General features: G+C 37.0%; 1 protein-coding gene across 1 annotated transcript in view; it reads right to left on the reverse strand.

The window, feature by feature from the left end:
• Window positions 1–1,308: 1,308 nt before the first annotated feature.
• Tmtc1 (transmembrane O-mannosyltransferase targeting cadherins 1) overlaps window positions 1,309–16,905 on the reverse strand; it is a 254,420-nt gene continuing 238,823 nt past the window's right edge. The window contains exons 14-20 of the mRNA XM_076854245.1: window positions 15,214–15,316; window positions 12,649–12,784; window positions 11,957–12,101; window positions 10,845–10,982; window positions 9,422–9,544; window positions 7,473–7,550; window positions 1,309–3,947 (exon numbers count right to left, since the gene is read on the reverse strand). Coding sequence (XP_076710360.1) covers window positions 3,807–3,947; window positions 7,473–7,550; window positions 9,422–9,544; window positions 10,845–10,982; window positions 11,957–12,101; window positions 12,649–12,784; window positions 15,214–15,316 — 864 coding nt within the window. The 3' untranslated portion in view covers window positions 1,309–3,806. The remainder of the gene's footprint in view (window positions 3,948–7,472; window positions 7,551–9,421; window positions 9,545–10,844; window positions 10,983–11,956; window positions 12,102–12,648; window positions 12,785–15,213; window positions 15,317–16,905) is intronic.

The raw sequence follows: 16,905 nt of genomic DNA on the forward strand, positions 1-16,905 counted from the left end.
ATTTTGAAAGATTATATCTGTTTTGAAAAAATCATAAACTCCCATTAAAGCTGTCAGGCCTGCAATGTCTGTAGCCTCACTGCTGTTGGAATCATCACCAGATCAGCCAGATAGTAAGGATTTTGAAAGGTTTTCAGTTGTTGCCTAAGGGAAGCCAGTGTTGAGAGCCACTGTGTTAGGTGACCCACCTCACAATGAGCGGAGTGCAGCTCTGCATCTGAGGCACCTGAAATGTCTAATGGAGACCTTAAGAAACCACACACTTGCTTTTTAGTCCCTCTCAAATTATAGTTCCCGTGAGTCAGATTGTATGGGATGGTTTGTATTTTCTCATTTGGTCAGGCTGACAAGTAGCTGCACAAATACTGCAAAATTTGGCATCAGATGAGGTACCACCTGTAGTAAATTTCACAAGCTTATGCTAAGGGTTGTGAAGCATTACAGGGAGTTGAAATTTACACGATGGTAATCCTCCTCGTTTTGTAATAGGCTTCAAAATAAATAAACCCAAAAGACTATATCTCAGGATTCCCTAAAATTTGATTTCTTCCAAGGTATCTGCATCTTTGGTTTTAAGCACCTATGTTACATGACTACATCATATTTTATGAATGTTATTAATAAATAAAAAACAATTGAATCATTTTCAAAATTTTGAATAATTCATAAGGTTAAAATAAGCTACTTAAGCCAGTCTCACCTCATTCTTCTCTGTCAAAGGGCATGTTAAAGAATTGCCATTTGTGTGGCTTTTGAAGATGAGAAGAACTGGTTCTAGGGAGAACTGAAGAACAGGTCAGAAAGACTCAGCCTAGAGGAGGGAAATGTGCACAGAGAATTCTTAATGTAGTCGAGCAAGGAATAACAAATGGTGCTCAGAGTAACAAAGTCACAAAGGAAACTGAATATTAGACCAACTGTCCAGCCAGGCCAAAGTAACTCCTGTCTTGTCCTTCCTTCCTGCCCAGGACTTGCTGCCTAATTCTGGGACCTAGTGGAAAATGAAATCAAGGGGTCTACTGTTTAAAAGTAATTAAGAACTTTAAGCAGAGAAGTCAACCAAGAGAGGATGCTTCTTAGTGTCGGACCCTTGAGACAACACGGACTGCACACTCACGAAGCCAGCTCTGCTCCTCCACTTCAGAAAGGGCTCTCAATTCACAGGCCAAGCATGCCTTCATTAAGGGCAAACCAGAGCCATCTTCTTGACTAGCCAGGGCTCTCCACTGTCATTCTGATAAGGATGAATTCCACTTATTATTTCATGTTATAGGGACAAATGAAACATTGCAAGATATACTTAACATCTTTGAAAAATAATGTGATTTATTTTCTTATAGGCACCATTTCAACTGAGAAAACTATTTCACTGGCTACATTTCAGTGAAGGATAAAAATATCTGACTGAATAAACAATGCTTACTTTCCCTCCCTACCCCCTTTGAACAGTGCTTGGTTTTAATGTCCAAGGAGAGGCAGGTGTGTGCAGACAGATGAATCGGAGAATAAGAGAAAGAGGGACTGGGGGACAGAGGACATGAAAAGCAGCAGAGAAAATCTCCTGAAGGCCATGTGACCTTTTTCCCTCAGAAACTTTCAGACTTTAATTGCCTTTAAGTTACCCCAACAAATGTGTACTCATACCTTTAGTGGGCCTTTAAATAAGGCACGATTACTTCAAAATTTGGGGTACAATCTTTTCCATTAACTTTCTAAGCATGAGTTTTGGTTACACACTATCCTGAAAAATTGTGGTAAAGTCCTAGATACTAGAGACTTCCTGTTTTCAATTTGGGGATGAGAAGTTATTTTGCAATAAATTTCGTCATATGCTTTTTGGCCTAAGGACTACAGAAATATTATATTGGGGTGGGGGGGGAAACCTTTTTAAGATCTTTTTAAAGATAAATTTATGACGTGTAACACTAAAAGACCATTAGAAACAGAAGGTTATAATGGTAATTTATACATTATCAGATTACTGATATGCACAAAAAGATACATGCTAATTTAAAATCTGTCATCATTTGCATTTATAACATCCTCCCCTTCATCCCCAAAGAAGTTTACTTCCACTTTATTTAGACTTACCTTGACGAAAGAATAACATATGGGGGCAGTACTTCCTGATCTTGGGTGGTAAGTAGAAGGCTTTTTTACTGGCCTGAGAAGGTGAAATATATGTACCTCCAGGCTGTGATGTCTGTGTGGTACCTGGCTCAGCACATGACCAGTACTGCCTAGAGTGTTTTTGTTTTTAATGATGATGATCAAATTAGAACCAGGTGTTCCAATTTCTTCATTTCCAAAATATATTACCACCCAAATATTGAAGGCTGAGCCCCAATTCTGTTAACTTGAGTAGGTGGGTAATCAATACAATTTTTTTGAGGGACTATTTAACTATTTTGTAATTCAGATTCATATTTTTGTATGGTCAATTTTGAAAGATGCCATTAAAACTTATGTACAGAGAAAAAAGTATATATGCATATATATTAAATATTTTATAAGTTATGAAATAAATAACACTAGAAATAAATGTCAAATTGTGAGTTCACCTTTGCCTTCCTTTTAAATATAAATATATATTTTTAAAATTTTAAGTTTAGACTTTTCCCCTAGATTTTTCGAGTATTCTCCATGAAATCTTCAAAATTACAAGTATAAGACAAAGTTTGGGTTTCAGTTATTCATGTTTTAAGCACAGAATTCTCAATGAAGACTAGGAAGACAAATAAATAGTTATTTTTTCCATCTAGTTAGAGTCTATGAAGATTTCTGTTATATACTGTAAATATTTTTCAATGGTTAAATATACTTTCCAAAAAAATAATAAATCTTAAGATGTCTGAACATTACAATAATAAAGTAGGACATTTCTCTCAGTTAATATCTTTAATATTTTCTATGTAGAATATACTATTTTTTTCTCCACCAAAATAACAATATATTTGAAGGTGGGGACGTTTGAGATTTTAAATGCACTTTTGAAATCTTGGAGTAGAAAGAACTACTACTCTAGTAATAAAATTAAAATAATTTTAAACATTTCCATAAAGATTTAGGGGCATCATTTTTCCTTGATTTTCCTGTAGGGATAAAGATACCCATATACAACTCTAGAAGCTTCCCTTTTGATATATTAGGCAATGGAAAAACTTGCCTCAGAGTGGAATTGAATTTACTCCTCAAAATATCTCTGGTAATATCCTTAGGGGGATATTAGATAAAGCTCACTTAACAATAGCCCTTTTCCCCATATATTCTAGAAGGTTCTACAAAAGCTATTACATACTCATTTCAGGGTCTGGAGAATTAACTGAGCTTCCACTTGGTAGACTTTCCCAAATGGCTTACACCAGAGGATTTATCCTCTTTGAAATAGCTCATCCCACGAAGAATGGACGCTCGGCCTTTATAGCATTTCGAGCCTCTGTGTTTCTGGGGACATGAATGTCTAAACTATGAAAGTGAATTAGATCTCCAGGTTGCAAAAGCACAGAAATGTATCAAGGGAAATCAGGAGTTAAACCAAACAAAAATCTGTAAAATGTGTAGCTGCTGTTTTCCTTTCCTCTCAGATCATCCTGCCTAGCTTGCTGATTTTGTCTTTTTTCCTCATGGAAACGCAAGTCCTTCAGCACAGGGCTACTAGCAGACACCCCAAGGTCTGCCACCCCAAACTCAGAGTCTTGAGAGGAATGCATGACTGGTTGTGCCCCCGCGGATGTGAAAGCAAGGTCCCCATCACTTGTCCTCTTCCAGGGGCACCAGCATTGTCCCATGAGATGGGTTTAACAGTGCTACGTTTGATCCTTTTCTCGAACTTCCTGTAATCGTTTTTCTAGGCGATCCAATTTGGCGAGATTTTCCTTCAGCAGTTTGCTGTCTGGAACCAGCTGTAAAGCTCTCTCATAATACGCTCTTGCAGACACATAGTTTCCCTGTGGGGAAAAAGAAAGAGAACAATTATCCTCGGTTCCATCAGAACACTTTTCCAGAGCATGGGGAGACAGAAAAACTGTCTGCCCAGTTTAACATTTCCTTTACATAAGGAAATCTTGCCGGCATGTGCCATGTTATTGTTATCTATTGGTGCTTTTGGAGAATCCATTTGTTTTGAGTACCAGACCAGCTGGAGAATGTGAAGGATAAGCATTATATCATAAGGTTAAATGGAAGAAAAAAACTGATTTTCAGTTCTATTAATGTAGGGCATGAGGCTATCATTTCATAGTGAACCCAAGGGGTTAGCCCTGTTTCCTTTTTTTTTTTTTTTTTTTTTAAACTGGTTCTTTTTAGTTTTACATGGAAGTAGAATTCACTTCAATATAATTATGCAAGCATGGAATATATCTATGGAACCTACTAGGTGCTCTGTTCCTTTATAAAAGAAAATGGAGCCATGGTTAGGAAAGAGAGATTGGAAGAGGTGGGGTGTTTTGGAAACTGCAAGAATAATGGTTAAATGATTTACTTAATGACTGTATCTTCTTAGTGGTAGAAGTCATTCTAATTTTCAAATTAAAACATAAAAAATGACTTTTGCCTAACATAGGCTTTACACCATGAAAATACTCGATGAAAATATGGGGTGATGGTGATACTTAACCATTATATAGTCAGTGTAGGAGGGAAGGTATGTTTCTCTGACCTGCTGAATAAAACTGTCCCCACCCTTCGTTGGCATGCATCTGTTTTGTTTAGTGACTCCCCAGTTGGCAACCATATGTGCCTGGTCCCAGATGGTCTCTGGCAAATTAGTCACAGCCATTAGCTTTTTCTCCAGCCCTTTTCTATTACTACATGTATTGCCTCCCTTGTTTGCTCCACCCTTTCAGATCTGTGTCCTGCAAAATCCCAAACTAGGAATGTTAGAGTTCTCTCCACTCTAAAAATACATTAATACTGGTGTTTTTACATGCTATACCTTATTCTCAGTTACAACGTGCATGTGGATGAACAGCCAAGCTCAGCAATCTAAATTTCCATCACAATTTAAAATTGTATCTCTTGGAATAAAAGTAGTAGGTAGCAACTAATACTTATTGAAAGCTAATCATCTTCCAAATAAGCTGCTGTGTGTCAAAAGTTTAGCAGCTGCCTGATATAGTGAACTCTCAATGTGATACCATCATTACTGTTATTAAATCTTGCCTGTTTCTCATAGTATTCACTTGTATATTCATGAAAGGGAGTGGAAATGACAGAAAAAGAAATTGTACATGGAATCCAAGCTCTGGTATGTGCAATAAATGAAAGTGTTTCTGATTATTAACACTTACTCTGAAAAGAGGCTAAACAGATTGCTGACAAGTGGAATCTTAGATTTGCTACATTCAATTATTATTTTTTCAACTCAAGAATCTATCTTGTAAGGCTTTGATTTTTACCAAGCTTGGCACACATGTGCTGACAACCACACATTTGTGGCTATTAAAGTGTTCTCCAAATATGTTTTTATTGCAGCTGAGCTTGAAATTGTTCTTTCAGGAGATTGCGCTGAACTTAGGTCTTATACCAGTGCCTTGGCATCCTCTTTGATCAGCAGGTTTCTCTGTCCTTTTGACAGAAACCTAGTTCATTTTCTCTCCCTCAAATTGCTGTATTCTTGATTGAACTGGAAACCATATATTTTTTAATAAAATTATATTCTTAATTCAGTATTTCCAATTCCATGCTAGGAAGGGAGTTCAAAATGTCCAGTTTCTAGAAAAGTGCTAATATGACAGCCACTAATTACCTGCGGTTATTTGGATTTAATGACAATAAATTAAGAATTCAATTCCTCAGTTACATCAGCCTCATTTCACCTGCTCAATAGCCCCCTGTGGCTGGTCACTACTTCCTTGGCCAATGCAGATACAGAACACGTCAATCATCACAGAAAGATATACTGGACAACATGCTGTTCTAGAAACTGCAGATTACTGATCTGTGGCAGTACTGATAGTACTTAGTAATATGATTTGGCCGACGGACCTCTTTGTTTATAAGAAAATGTAGTACATTTTTTTTTATTTTGGTCTACCTATTTCATCTTATATAAAACTTCATAGAAAGTATTATAGGTTAAGCATTCCTAATGAGAAAATGCAAAGTGCTCCAAGCTCTGAATTTTTTTGAGCATCAACTTGATGTCACAAGTAGAGAATTCCACACCTAACTTCATGTGATAGGTTGCCTGTCAAACTGTAGGCACAGTGTAAATATTGTATAAAACTACCTTCAGGTTATGTGTATAAAAGACGTAATCTACATAATATATGTAGATTCATTATATATATGTATATATGTTCATTTTATATACGCATGTGTGTGTGTGTGTGTGTGTGTGTGTGTGTGTGTGTATTCATTATATATTTTGCAAAGGATCTATTGAGTATGTTGAATCATTTCCAGGGGAAGTGCCTCTAAATTTAAAGCACTGGGCTCAACTGGACAATAAATACACTGTTTTATCTGCATTTATAGACTTCTTGGATACTCTTAAGTGTATCTGTCATACTTGTTCCAATTAACAATTGAACCCATAGCTTTAACTGCCACCATATTCCATCTGAACAAATACTAGCACATTGTTTTGAAATAAAACTACTTATTATACAATTTTAAATATTTAAACTTATGATTTTATACTTTCAACCAGATATTGCTAGATACTCTCGAATATTATTAAGATCAGAACTTGAGTTCCTTGACTAGGATAAAGGTCATGTTTGGATTCACCATCTCTTAAGTCAAAGCTGTCAGTCGAAGGCTGTCTTCCTCACCTATGTAGTCAGGAGCTTTTGACTTGTTTGTTCACTGATGTGTTCCCAATTCATAAGGGTACCTGGCACATAGGATGCTCTCCACAGATGCTTGAAAGATGAATGAATGAATGAATGAATGAATGAATGAATGAATGATGGCAGTGAATCTTTGATTTCATTAGTTATAAATAAAAGTCCCCCTAAGGGTCATTTCAATCCGTGACAAACTTACCCAAAGTTAGCTTTCCTCTAGAGAAGTGAAATAAAACATACAAACGTGTTTTTCAGTAAAAGCTTAAGCAGCAAACAATGCCTTAGATATAAGAAACAGGAAAGTAGTATTTAAAGTCACACTTTAATGTTAATAAGAGTTAAACAAAAAATTTCAGCCACACTAGGCCTCAATGGGGATTCGGTTCACAGAGGTGATTCTAACTACTGTCTAATGACACTTACACGTCTATATGGTTTTCTATGATTAGCAAAATAAAATCTAACTTACACATTATATATATTAAAAATTCATGATATTTAGTATTTATAAAATATGAAGTAAACATATACTGTGAATTTTAATTTTAAACAACTATGTTTTTGGTCTTCAAATGATTTCAAAGAGGAAATTAACGGTTTTTGCATCCCTTAGAGAGAAGAGACTGAATGCTGAAACAGAAATGGAAAACCCGGGCCCCATGAAGTGAATTATTCTCCTACCTTGATGTGCTGAATTCCGCCCATGTTCATCCAGGCCTGTGCTTGATCTGGATTTAGTGCCACGGCTGCCTTATAACTCTAAATAAATAAGAAATATCAGGGTTAGGAAATGAGATCCCACCTTCAACACTATAGGATTGCAGAACCCTTCCTGCACAGGTGAAAATTTAAATGGTTAATAGAATGAATCTAGTCACCACTCCTGGTTCAGTAGAGGGCCCAATCATCAAAATTGATGATTATAAAGTGAAGGAAACTGAAATGTGTAATTTCCCAGCAGAGCTAATATGTGCTCTTAAAGAGACTGAGTATGAGTACAGGGAATCTAGGTGATTTCTATAATAGCACACCACTTCCCACTGGCCTTGACCTGCAAGAAAACTGTACTCTTGGCTTCCTTCATGATAATGCAGTTGGAAGGAAGAAGCCTTTTCAAAATCATAGAATCTGATCTGGGGGCTAGGAATGTAGCTCCACAGTAGAGCACATGCTTAGCATGTATGTAGCTATGGGTTCAACACCCAGTACTCAAAAAAATTAAAAATAAAAGTTAGTAAATCTTAGAAAAGTTTCCTAAACAGCTTAATTCCAGGGTATCACTCCCTTATATAACATCACTGACCTCCCTATCCAGCCTGTGCTTAAATTCTTAAAACAGATGCTTATTGCATCGATTATACTAGTAGATAGTTTTAAACATTAGCAATTTTTTGTTTTTATTCTATCATATGAACAGTCTTCAAATGTTCCAAAAGAATTATCTCTTAAGTATGTTCTTTTGTATGAATATTATACATTCAGTATAGGACTAGTGAGGTCTATTTTTAATATGATATGAATTGTTTTACATCAGAAGTATGCTCACCATGAAATCCTAACTTTGGGAGTACTCACCTTAAATAAGGCAGAGGCTTTACAAACCTAAGGATCTGTGTGTATTTTAAAGATGTTTGGTATTTTTATAAGCGAGAAACAAGGCCATTAAATAAAATCTAGTCCATTTTTATCTACATCAGTTTTAGGAGAAATAAATAAATGATTAGAAATCATATTTTTAAAAAGCCACTAAAATAAACCTAAAGGCATGTCTCTTGGGTTAATTTGTATCAGCAGAAATGGGAGTGTAGTATAAAAGTTAAGAGCTACATTCAAACCATGGCTCCATCTCTTATACCAATGTGACCTTAATCAAGTTATATGACCTATAAGTCTCAGTTTACAAAAGTATAAAGTGATGACAATTGCTCTGTTTTTCTTATACAATGTGACAGTTGTGACTTCATACAAGTGAATCATACACAGATACGCTAATTAACTACTGTTGGTTTTGAACCTACTGCCACACTTCTTTGAATCTAACCACTCCAGATAATGACTGTCTGAGCCACTGGAAAAACAACTATGAAATTACCTTTGCTTTCAGTTCTATGTAATTAAGATACAGATAAATAGTTTAAATACTCATAAATTACTGTACAATATAAATATCTGTAGTTAAATTACCAATAATGATATTATCACATTAATTACAAATAAATTAGGAAGGAAGGTACTAGAAGCATTCAAAAGGCAAAGAAAACCCACAATTTCTGAGAAAAATGCTTGCAATGTTTCAGAGAAAAATGCCACCATTTCTATCTTAAGGGTTTGCATTCACATTAGTTCACATATCTTTACATGTTTTCAATAATATTTTAAAAAATAAACACTCATGTGTTTATTTTTCAACACCATTACATCATTTGATATTTTCTCCACAATATACTTGGGTATAATTTTTGCAACCTCATTAATCTAACTGTTGGCTGGACTCAAGGGAAAAAAAGTATGGTAATTCAGTAACACTTCTACTGATGTTCACTTGTGTCTTCTGCAGAATCTTCATTAAATACTACAGGAGTATTCATTTTAATCTGTAAATTTAATACCATATCTTTAGGTGTTTTTACCTCAAAAGCTTTGTCAAGTAGGTTCTGCTCTCTTAGTTGGTTTCCTTTTGTGAAAAAAAGTTCAGATACAACTTTTGGGTCCTTTGGTTTCAGCTGGAGAGCCTTGTCTATAGCATCAAGTGCCTACACAGATGGGAAATAAAGGGCAGAATAAATGCACATTGGATAAAGGAAATCTTACTTGAATGATAAAATTCATAAACTCCTTGTTCAGGTGTGTTGGCTCATGGGTGTCCAACAATCAAAATACATTCTCCATTCTCCCTGACATTCTCATTGAGGTTTAATGACCATAACAAAAATAACATCTTCATACCCCAGGTTTCCCATTTATAAACCAGTGACAACCGGTTTACAGGGAAGTTGTGCAATACAGCTGAAAGGAAGCAAGATCTGGGGTCAGATGTTTGCCCTGACCACATGTCTGTCTGGACCATTCAACAGCCTCCTCTCTGGTCCTCTCAGCCCCAGCACCACAGCTCCTCTGCAGCAGACACCCTTTAACATACACATCTGATCAAGTTGCTTTTCTCCTCAAAACCCCAGAGATTCTCCCAGGATAAGAAATATAGCCATGCGCCTTGCCCCAGGGGTCTAGTTCCAGCCACCCATTTGCATCTCATGCTGTGCTCCTGTTCTCTCAGACCCATTTCTCAGCCAGGCCCCTTGTTGCTGGGCATGTGCTGTTCCCACCACAGTTTTTCCCCCCTGAAGCTCCTTTTGCTTAATAACTGATACTTATCAGCCAACCCTAACCTACTGACCTCCTAGACCAGTGTATATAGTAAGGAGACCCCATGATATGTTCTTTGGGACACCATATCTCTTTATGATATCACTGAGCTGAGTTATAACCACATTTGTTTTGTGGTTACTTGTTTAATTTCTGTCTTCTTTTCTACTGTTAGTTCCATGAGGTTAAGGCAGTGATGTTTTGTTTTTCTTCATACCATTTTTTTGGTTGAACCTACCACAGTGTCTGGCACATAGTGAGCACTCAACAAATATTTTATTGAGTCAGCTCAAGAATTTCCTGGTTATGTGACTTTTAAAATGAAAATAAACAGGAGCATTTGTAACACTGCCCTGCCTTCTAGGGTCATTAAGAAGTTTGCATAAAACTGTATCAGAAGAAGCATGGAAAATGACAAAGTATACAAATGTTAGGCTTTACAGAACTAGCTAACAGCGGAGATAAGAGCACACAATATATTTAGAATAAGGAGAACCCAAGAATATAGTTATTTCAAAGGGACATCTTAGGAGTTAAAGGGATATCTGTGAAAAGCTTGCATGAGCTAGGACAGGCCTGCTGGTGATATTCAAGACTTCTTGGCCTTATAAATGTGTAAACTGGAGAATCATTCAGGTGAACACGCTTTCTACTCGAGTCCAACCAACTCTCAGCAGTGACCTTCCCTACCTTGTCATGGTGCTCCTGCTTGCTATAGATTGCTGACAAGAGGCGGTAACATTCGAGGCATCCAGTCTCCTCTGACACAATGTGACTGGTCATCTTCTCGGCTTCTTTCGTCTGACCCATCACAGCCAAAACCTGAGCCTGCAAACCCACATGAACCTTGGCTTAGAAGATAGTTGGTTAACCCCAAATGGAAGCATTTCAGAAAACAATCTTGACAAAAACACTCAGCATCTATTTAGTGACTCACAGAGAAGGATGAACTACCAGCTTATAGGTTTTAGTTTTTGTGGTTCTTTGTTCCTTTATTGATTTAGGTATGTGCATGTATTTGTGTCTGAATCGCAGAAATGTCAAAGATACCCAATGAAATGGCAGGTGCCTCTTACAAAATATTGAGTGAATATGTCTGAAGATAAATAATTTCCTGATTCCAACAATCTGTTTTTAATAATTTGTTTGTAATAACAAGTTTGACATAGTACATCTAAGAAAAAGGAAGAATGAAATTCTGAATAAAAATATTGATATTCATGTGATTTTTCCTGAGTTTGGTGGCTGTACTGCAGTTACATTGCAAAAGGTCCTTGTTCTTAGGAACTATATGCAAAAGTAACCTAGAGATAAAGGGGTTTGATGTCTATAACTAACCAACATGGATCAGAAAAATTATACCATGTACTAATAATACTACAATAGCATTCATAAACATCTAAATATACATAGGTTCACACATATGTATATACACACATGCATACTTAACTGTTAAAAATGGATTGAGCTGGGTGAATAGGTCCATGGGAATTTTTAAGCTATTTTTATAACTTTTTTATTTTATGATGGCTCTGATGGAACCCAGGGCATTAGACATGCTAGACAAATCGCTGCTACCAAGCTATATCTGCATCCTTACAACTATTTTGTAAGTCTATGGGTATGTTCAAGCAAAAACACCAAATATTTTTGGTGCCCCTGTCTTTTGTGAGTGGTTGTGACCCTGATTCTATGAAGACTCATGCAATGGGCTCCCGTTCTGTGGCCTGGTGACTACAGCGCGCCCTGATGCACATTGTGCTTGTGTTCCCAGCTTCATGTGCCCTCCTCCTCCTGCTCACCAGTGCCAGGCGGAGCTCCCTCTGTGAAGGCTGAAGTGCTGCAGCTTCCCGGTAAATCTGCAAAGCCTCTTCATAGCGGCCAGTGTTGTAATAGAGGGCTCCCAGAGGCGACAATATCTCAGCTTTGCGTGCCACCTGCAGGGCACTGAGTTTGGAGAAAGGCAAATTGACACTTTCCTTCTAACAGGCACATTTCTGAAGGCCTAAACTTAGATTTAGGGAGGACTGTCCAAGGTTTGAGATGATTAAGATTAAAAAAAAAAAAAAAGGATAATAATGACACTCTCTGAATATATCTGGTGACCTGCCAACATGGCAACTGAGTCCCAAAAGTCTTTTCCCTTGCTGTTGACAGATAGGTCTGTTCTTATTCTGATGTCTGTGCAGTCTTTCTTCTATTCCCATCACGAAATTGGTATGTGTGGTTTAGGTTGCAGTCCATGGACTAACTGTAGTGGAAATTAAATTCAAACCCTGGCTATAAGTGTCATGATCTAACCAGTAAGAAGAAAAGCCTCTAAGGATACCATTTTTTATTGCTGAACTATTCTCTTTGGAAATAAGATTCGGTATCACCTGAACTGGCAAAATTTGCCAGTCTTCTGAAAGCCTGTTTGTTCCAATGAATTACAAAGTTGGTGGCAATTGCTGAGGTCTCTGGGCAACGTGAAAGCAAGGAAAAGGAAATGTACCGTTTGTACCACTCTTCGGCCTTGCTGTTCTCCCCCAGTGACCGGTAGAGTCTGCCCAGGTTCACCATGGCCACGTGATGACTTGGGCTGAGTCTAATGGCCTGTTGGTAATGGGCCACTGCTTTCTCTGGAGAGCCTGCAACCAATGACGGTTTGGTAAGAGCAGAACATGTCTCAATTATGAGATACAGGAGTTCAACTTCTTTTTCGAATAATTCTTCCTCAGTATTACAGTCAGACCAACAATGATCCAATCTGTATTTTAGCTTACCTTTTGGCTCCTCCTTACTTTAACTTTGGACCATGTCCCTTATCATTCACACTTTCAAAAAATTAGTAATGAAAGGTAGCAAAACGAATGTACGTATGTGTACTACAGTAGTCAAAGTGTTTACTATATGTATTACATCAGTCAAAGTGTTTCTGGGCACCACCTTTGTTCATATGAGGTTTTGAGATTATCAGTGATTGTTATTTATCCAGTTGTACAAAAATTAGTTTTGGCTATTATGGAAAGCAAACTGTCCTGAGGCAATTTCTAAGGGTCTGTCTAAATCACTATACTGAGGACAGTTACTGAGGCACTGTATGTATAAGCTCCATCTTGAAAATCTCTTTTTCAAATCATACATTTTTATTTAAATGGTATTTGTTTAATGTGACTTTAAACATAATAATAATGCCAATTTGTATTTATTTGAGGCATTATAAAATTTATTATTTATATATTTCAGTATACTTCCAGTTACATGATCTTGCAGGTGTTTTGGATACTGTTTTAGCTGCCTTTTGATATAATTTAGCTGTGTCTTGGGATTTAAAAAATATTTAAAATAAAAACAAAAGTACCACTTTACAGATATAGACATTAAAGTGCAAAGACATTAAGAGACTTGACAAAGATCCCATGGCAAGCAAGAAAAAAGGCCAGAATGAGAATCAAATCTCTCTGGTCTGAGAAGGTTCCCCCAAGAAGCTGCCTAGTGCAGCTAAATGAATGAACTTCAGAATAGCCTAAAGTTCTAAATGGGAAAGGAATCTTTATTATCTGCACAGAAAATTTCTCACATACACCCTCTCTGAATACAAGTTTGACTAGGATGTTCCAAAACATACCATGTCATAGAGAGACCTGTGAATTGTCATTGTCATTTACAGGATATGTAGAGTATGATATGGTTTGGATTTGAGGTGTCCCCCATATCTCCTGTGAAACAAGGCAAGACAATTGAGGTGAAATGACTGGGTTATGAGAGCCTTAACCTAATCAGGGCATTAACCTGCTGATATGGATTAACCAGGTAGTAATGGTAGTCAGTTAGGGTAGGGCTGCAGGACATGGGTTACATGGAGTGTATACTCTGAGGTACATGTTTTGTCTCTGGTGAGTGGAGCTCTCCCTTTGCTTCCTTGTGGCCATGTCCTAAGCTGCTTTCCTCTACCACACTTTTCTGCCATGGTGTTCTGCATCATCTCAGGCATAGCAATGGAGCCGGCCATCTATGGACTGAGACCTCTGAAACCATGAGCACCCCCAAAACTTTTCCTCCTCTAAAATTGTTCTTGTTGGTTGTTTGGTCACAGTGGAGGAAAAAGCTGACTAAAACTGGGTGTGACTCTGTCTTGTTGAAATAAAAAGAGGGTTAAATTAGGCACACAGGAGGTCTCTTTGGATCTTTATATCTTATGACAATTTATCATGTGGCTAATGAACCAGCAGGTGGCACTCTACAACAACTTTACATGCAAAAATAAGGTTAAGTTTCCTAGATACATAAGAATGTAAATTTATATTCTGTAAAACAGAAGAGCTTCACATATCCTGGAAAATAGAAACCTTTCAAGCATTTCATATTGGGAAAAAATAATTAAGAGTGAATTTTACCGCAGGGCATCCAGTCTAGCAGTCAACAAGAACAAAGTGGTATTTTTGCATTCAATTCAAATATCATTTCATGACTTGTAAGTATTCATTACATGCCAATAGTATATGGGGCTCGGCACAAATCATAAAATAGAATTCCTGCCCGTAACCTTTTGTATTAAATAAGTATATTTTATTTAGTACCTGTCATAGGAGAATACTGCATCAATTATAATAATGTACTTTCTGTAAAACATATCAAGGAGGAACAATGAAACAATTCTGAAGGCTTTTTTTTTTTTTTTTTTAAATCAATTATACAAAAGAATCTACCATCTGCCGGTAACTTGATCCAGAGATGGGTACTGTATCATCGTGGAGGAGCATTTCATCATCACAGATCTATAAACTTGTACAAATGATACCCAAAGAAAGCTGAGCCTCATTAACTCCTGGAGGATACTTCCTGCCACCTGAGGAGTTTTCCTCAGAGACATGATTATAAGAAGGGGCAGAGTTTACTAAGCTGAGCCTGAAGACTGACATGACAGCCCCCAGGTACAATGTGACTGGCAGCACAGCGAGCTTCCTGCCAAGATACTGGATTTTATTTCTGAGGGATTGTTTGGGTTACCCCCTTTTGCTTGATAAATAGTATTATCTAATCTCCACACAGAAGGTTCTCTTTTAATTTCACTTACCAGAATCAACTAAGAAAACTCCATAGTTGTTGTGTAAATCTGAGCTGTCTGGACAGTTCTTTATTCCTGCCTGGTATATTTCTTCAGCTTCCTTAAATCTTTCCTTTAAAAAAGGGACAAAAAAAAAAAAACATGAAAAAGTGCTTTAAACATGATAGCAAACTGAGTATTGTGAGTGGAGAAAGCAGAACAAATTTACTGAGCACCTACTGTACAATAAACACTAAGATAAAACATTATGAACTCTGCCTGAATTAAGGTGAATTACTAACTATGCACAAGTACCTACAATACATCTGTGCTTAGTTCCTTTAGGGCAAACAAGGTGATGTTTAATACTATGGAACATCTAAGTGGACTGTGGAAAAAGCTTGAAAACTACTGTTTGAAAGAGATGTCCTTCACCTCTGTAATTCTTAGTAAACTATGAATGTGCTTAGAAGTGGGGATCTGGCTGGGAGGCATTTGAATAGACAGCACTATTTTTTTTTAAAGGATCTATATTATAAGGTGTGTACTGGGAAGTTTTTTAAGGGAAGAAGGAAGGGGAGACTGTTGCAGGTTATGGGGAGGGCTTGGCCTCATCCTTTCTTTCCTTCCAATATTTCTATGGTTTACCAAACTACTTGCTACTCCCCTTATTAAACCTGTTCTTTTTTTTTAAATCTCTGAGCTGTTCCCTCCTAGAGTAGTATGTCTACTAAAGAGCATCCCTCCAGCCTGAGTGGGGAAGTGGGCTACTGGCCACACCTCCAGTGGATAATTTTCTAATTGCCCTCATGTTCTCTTCATCTAAAGATCACCCTAACACGCTTTAATAGTCATGAATCAACTTTTAGGCACATCTTTCACAACCATCATAGATCAATACAGTAGCTAAAATCTAATTAACCTGATGTTCTATGAATTATCCACCAAGAAACAATTTGATTTCCTAGTACAGGTAAAAGGAAATGATGCAGAATAAAGCACAGAACAACTGTTTCCTTAAGATGTTCTCTACATGAACATTTTCCAAAACTACTGTAAGTTACTACTCCTGAGCCCTTAGCACAGGTTTCTCAGACGTGGCACCTCAAGTCTATGAATAAAAATGTTAGATATTCATACCAAGTGCTGCAACAGGTCAGGACTCAGATTTGATTTAACCTAGAAAGGTAATAGAAACTTTGTCCTCTATAGAATGACCAATGCCATCTGCTTGAATTCACATATTTAAACACCATTAAGGAAAAGGTGACATATCTCTTTGACAAAGGTGGGGATTCAGGCTTTTAAAAATATGTTCTTTTTTACTGCCAAACTCAACAAATTACCAAACTCAAAAAAGTTAAAGATGAGCGAAAATCTTTTTTTTTAAATTATTTTTTTAGTTATACATGGGCACAATATCTTTATTTTGTTTATTTATTTTTATGTGGTGCTGAGAATCAAACCCAGGGTCTCACACGTGAGAGGCAAATGCCACAACCCCAGCCCCCACAACCAATGAAAATCTTAAAGTATTTCCATCCAATCTACTGAAAAAGGGAAGAATTAAAAGATAATATCCATGGAGTGGCTGACAACCCTGTGTGTGTGTGTGTGTGTGTGTATGTGTGGTGTGTGTGTGTCTATAAAAAGATGATAGGCAGAATGTAAATTACATAAAAGTCCAATAAAATTGATATTTAGAAAGTAGCACTGGGTATT

The sequence above is a fragment of the Callospermophilus lateralis genome, chromosome 4 (genome assembly GCF_048772815.1).
Source record: "Callospermophilus lateralis isolate mCalLat2 chromosome 4, mCalLat2.hap1, whole genome shotgun sequence".
In the NCBI taxonomy this organism is placed as follows: Eukaryota; Metazoa; Chordata; class Mammalia; order Rodentia; family Sciuridae; genus Callospermophilus; species Callospermophilus lateralis.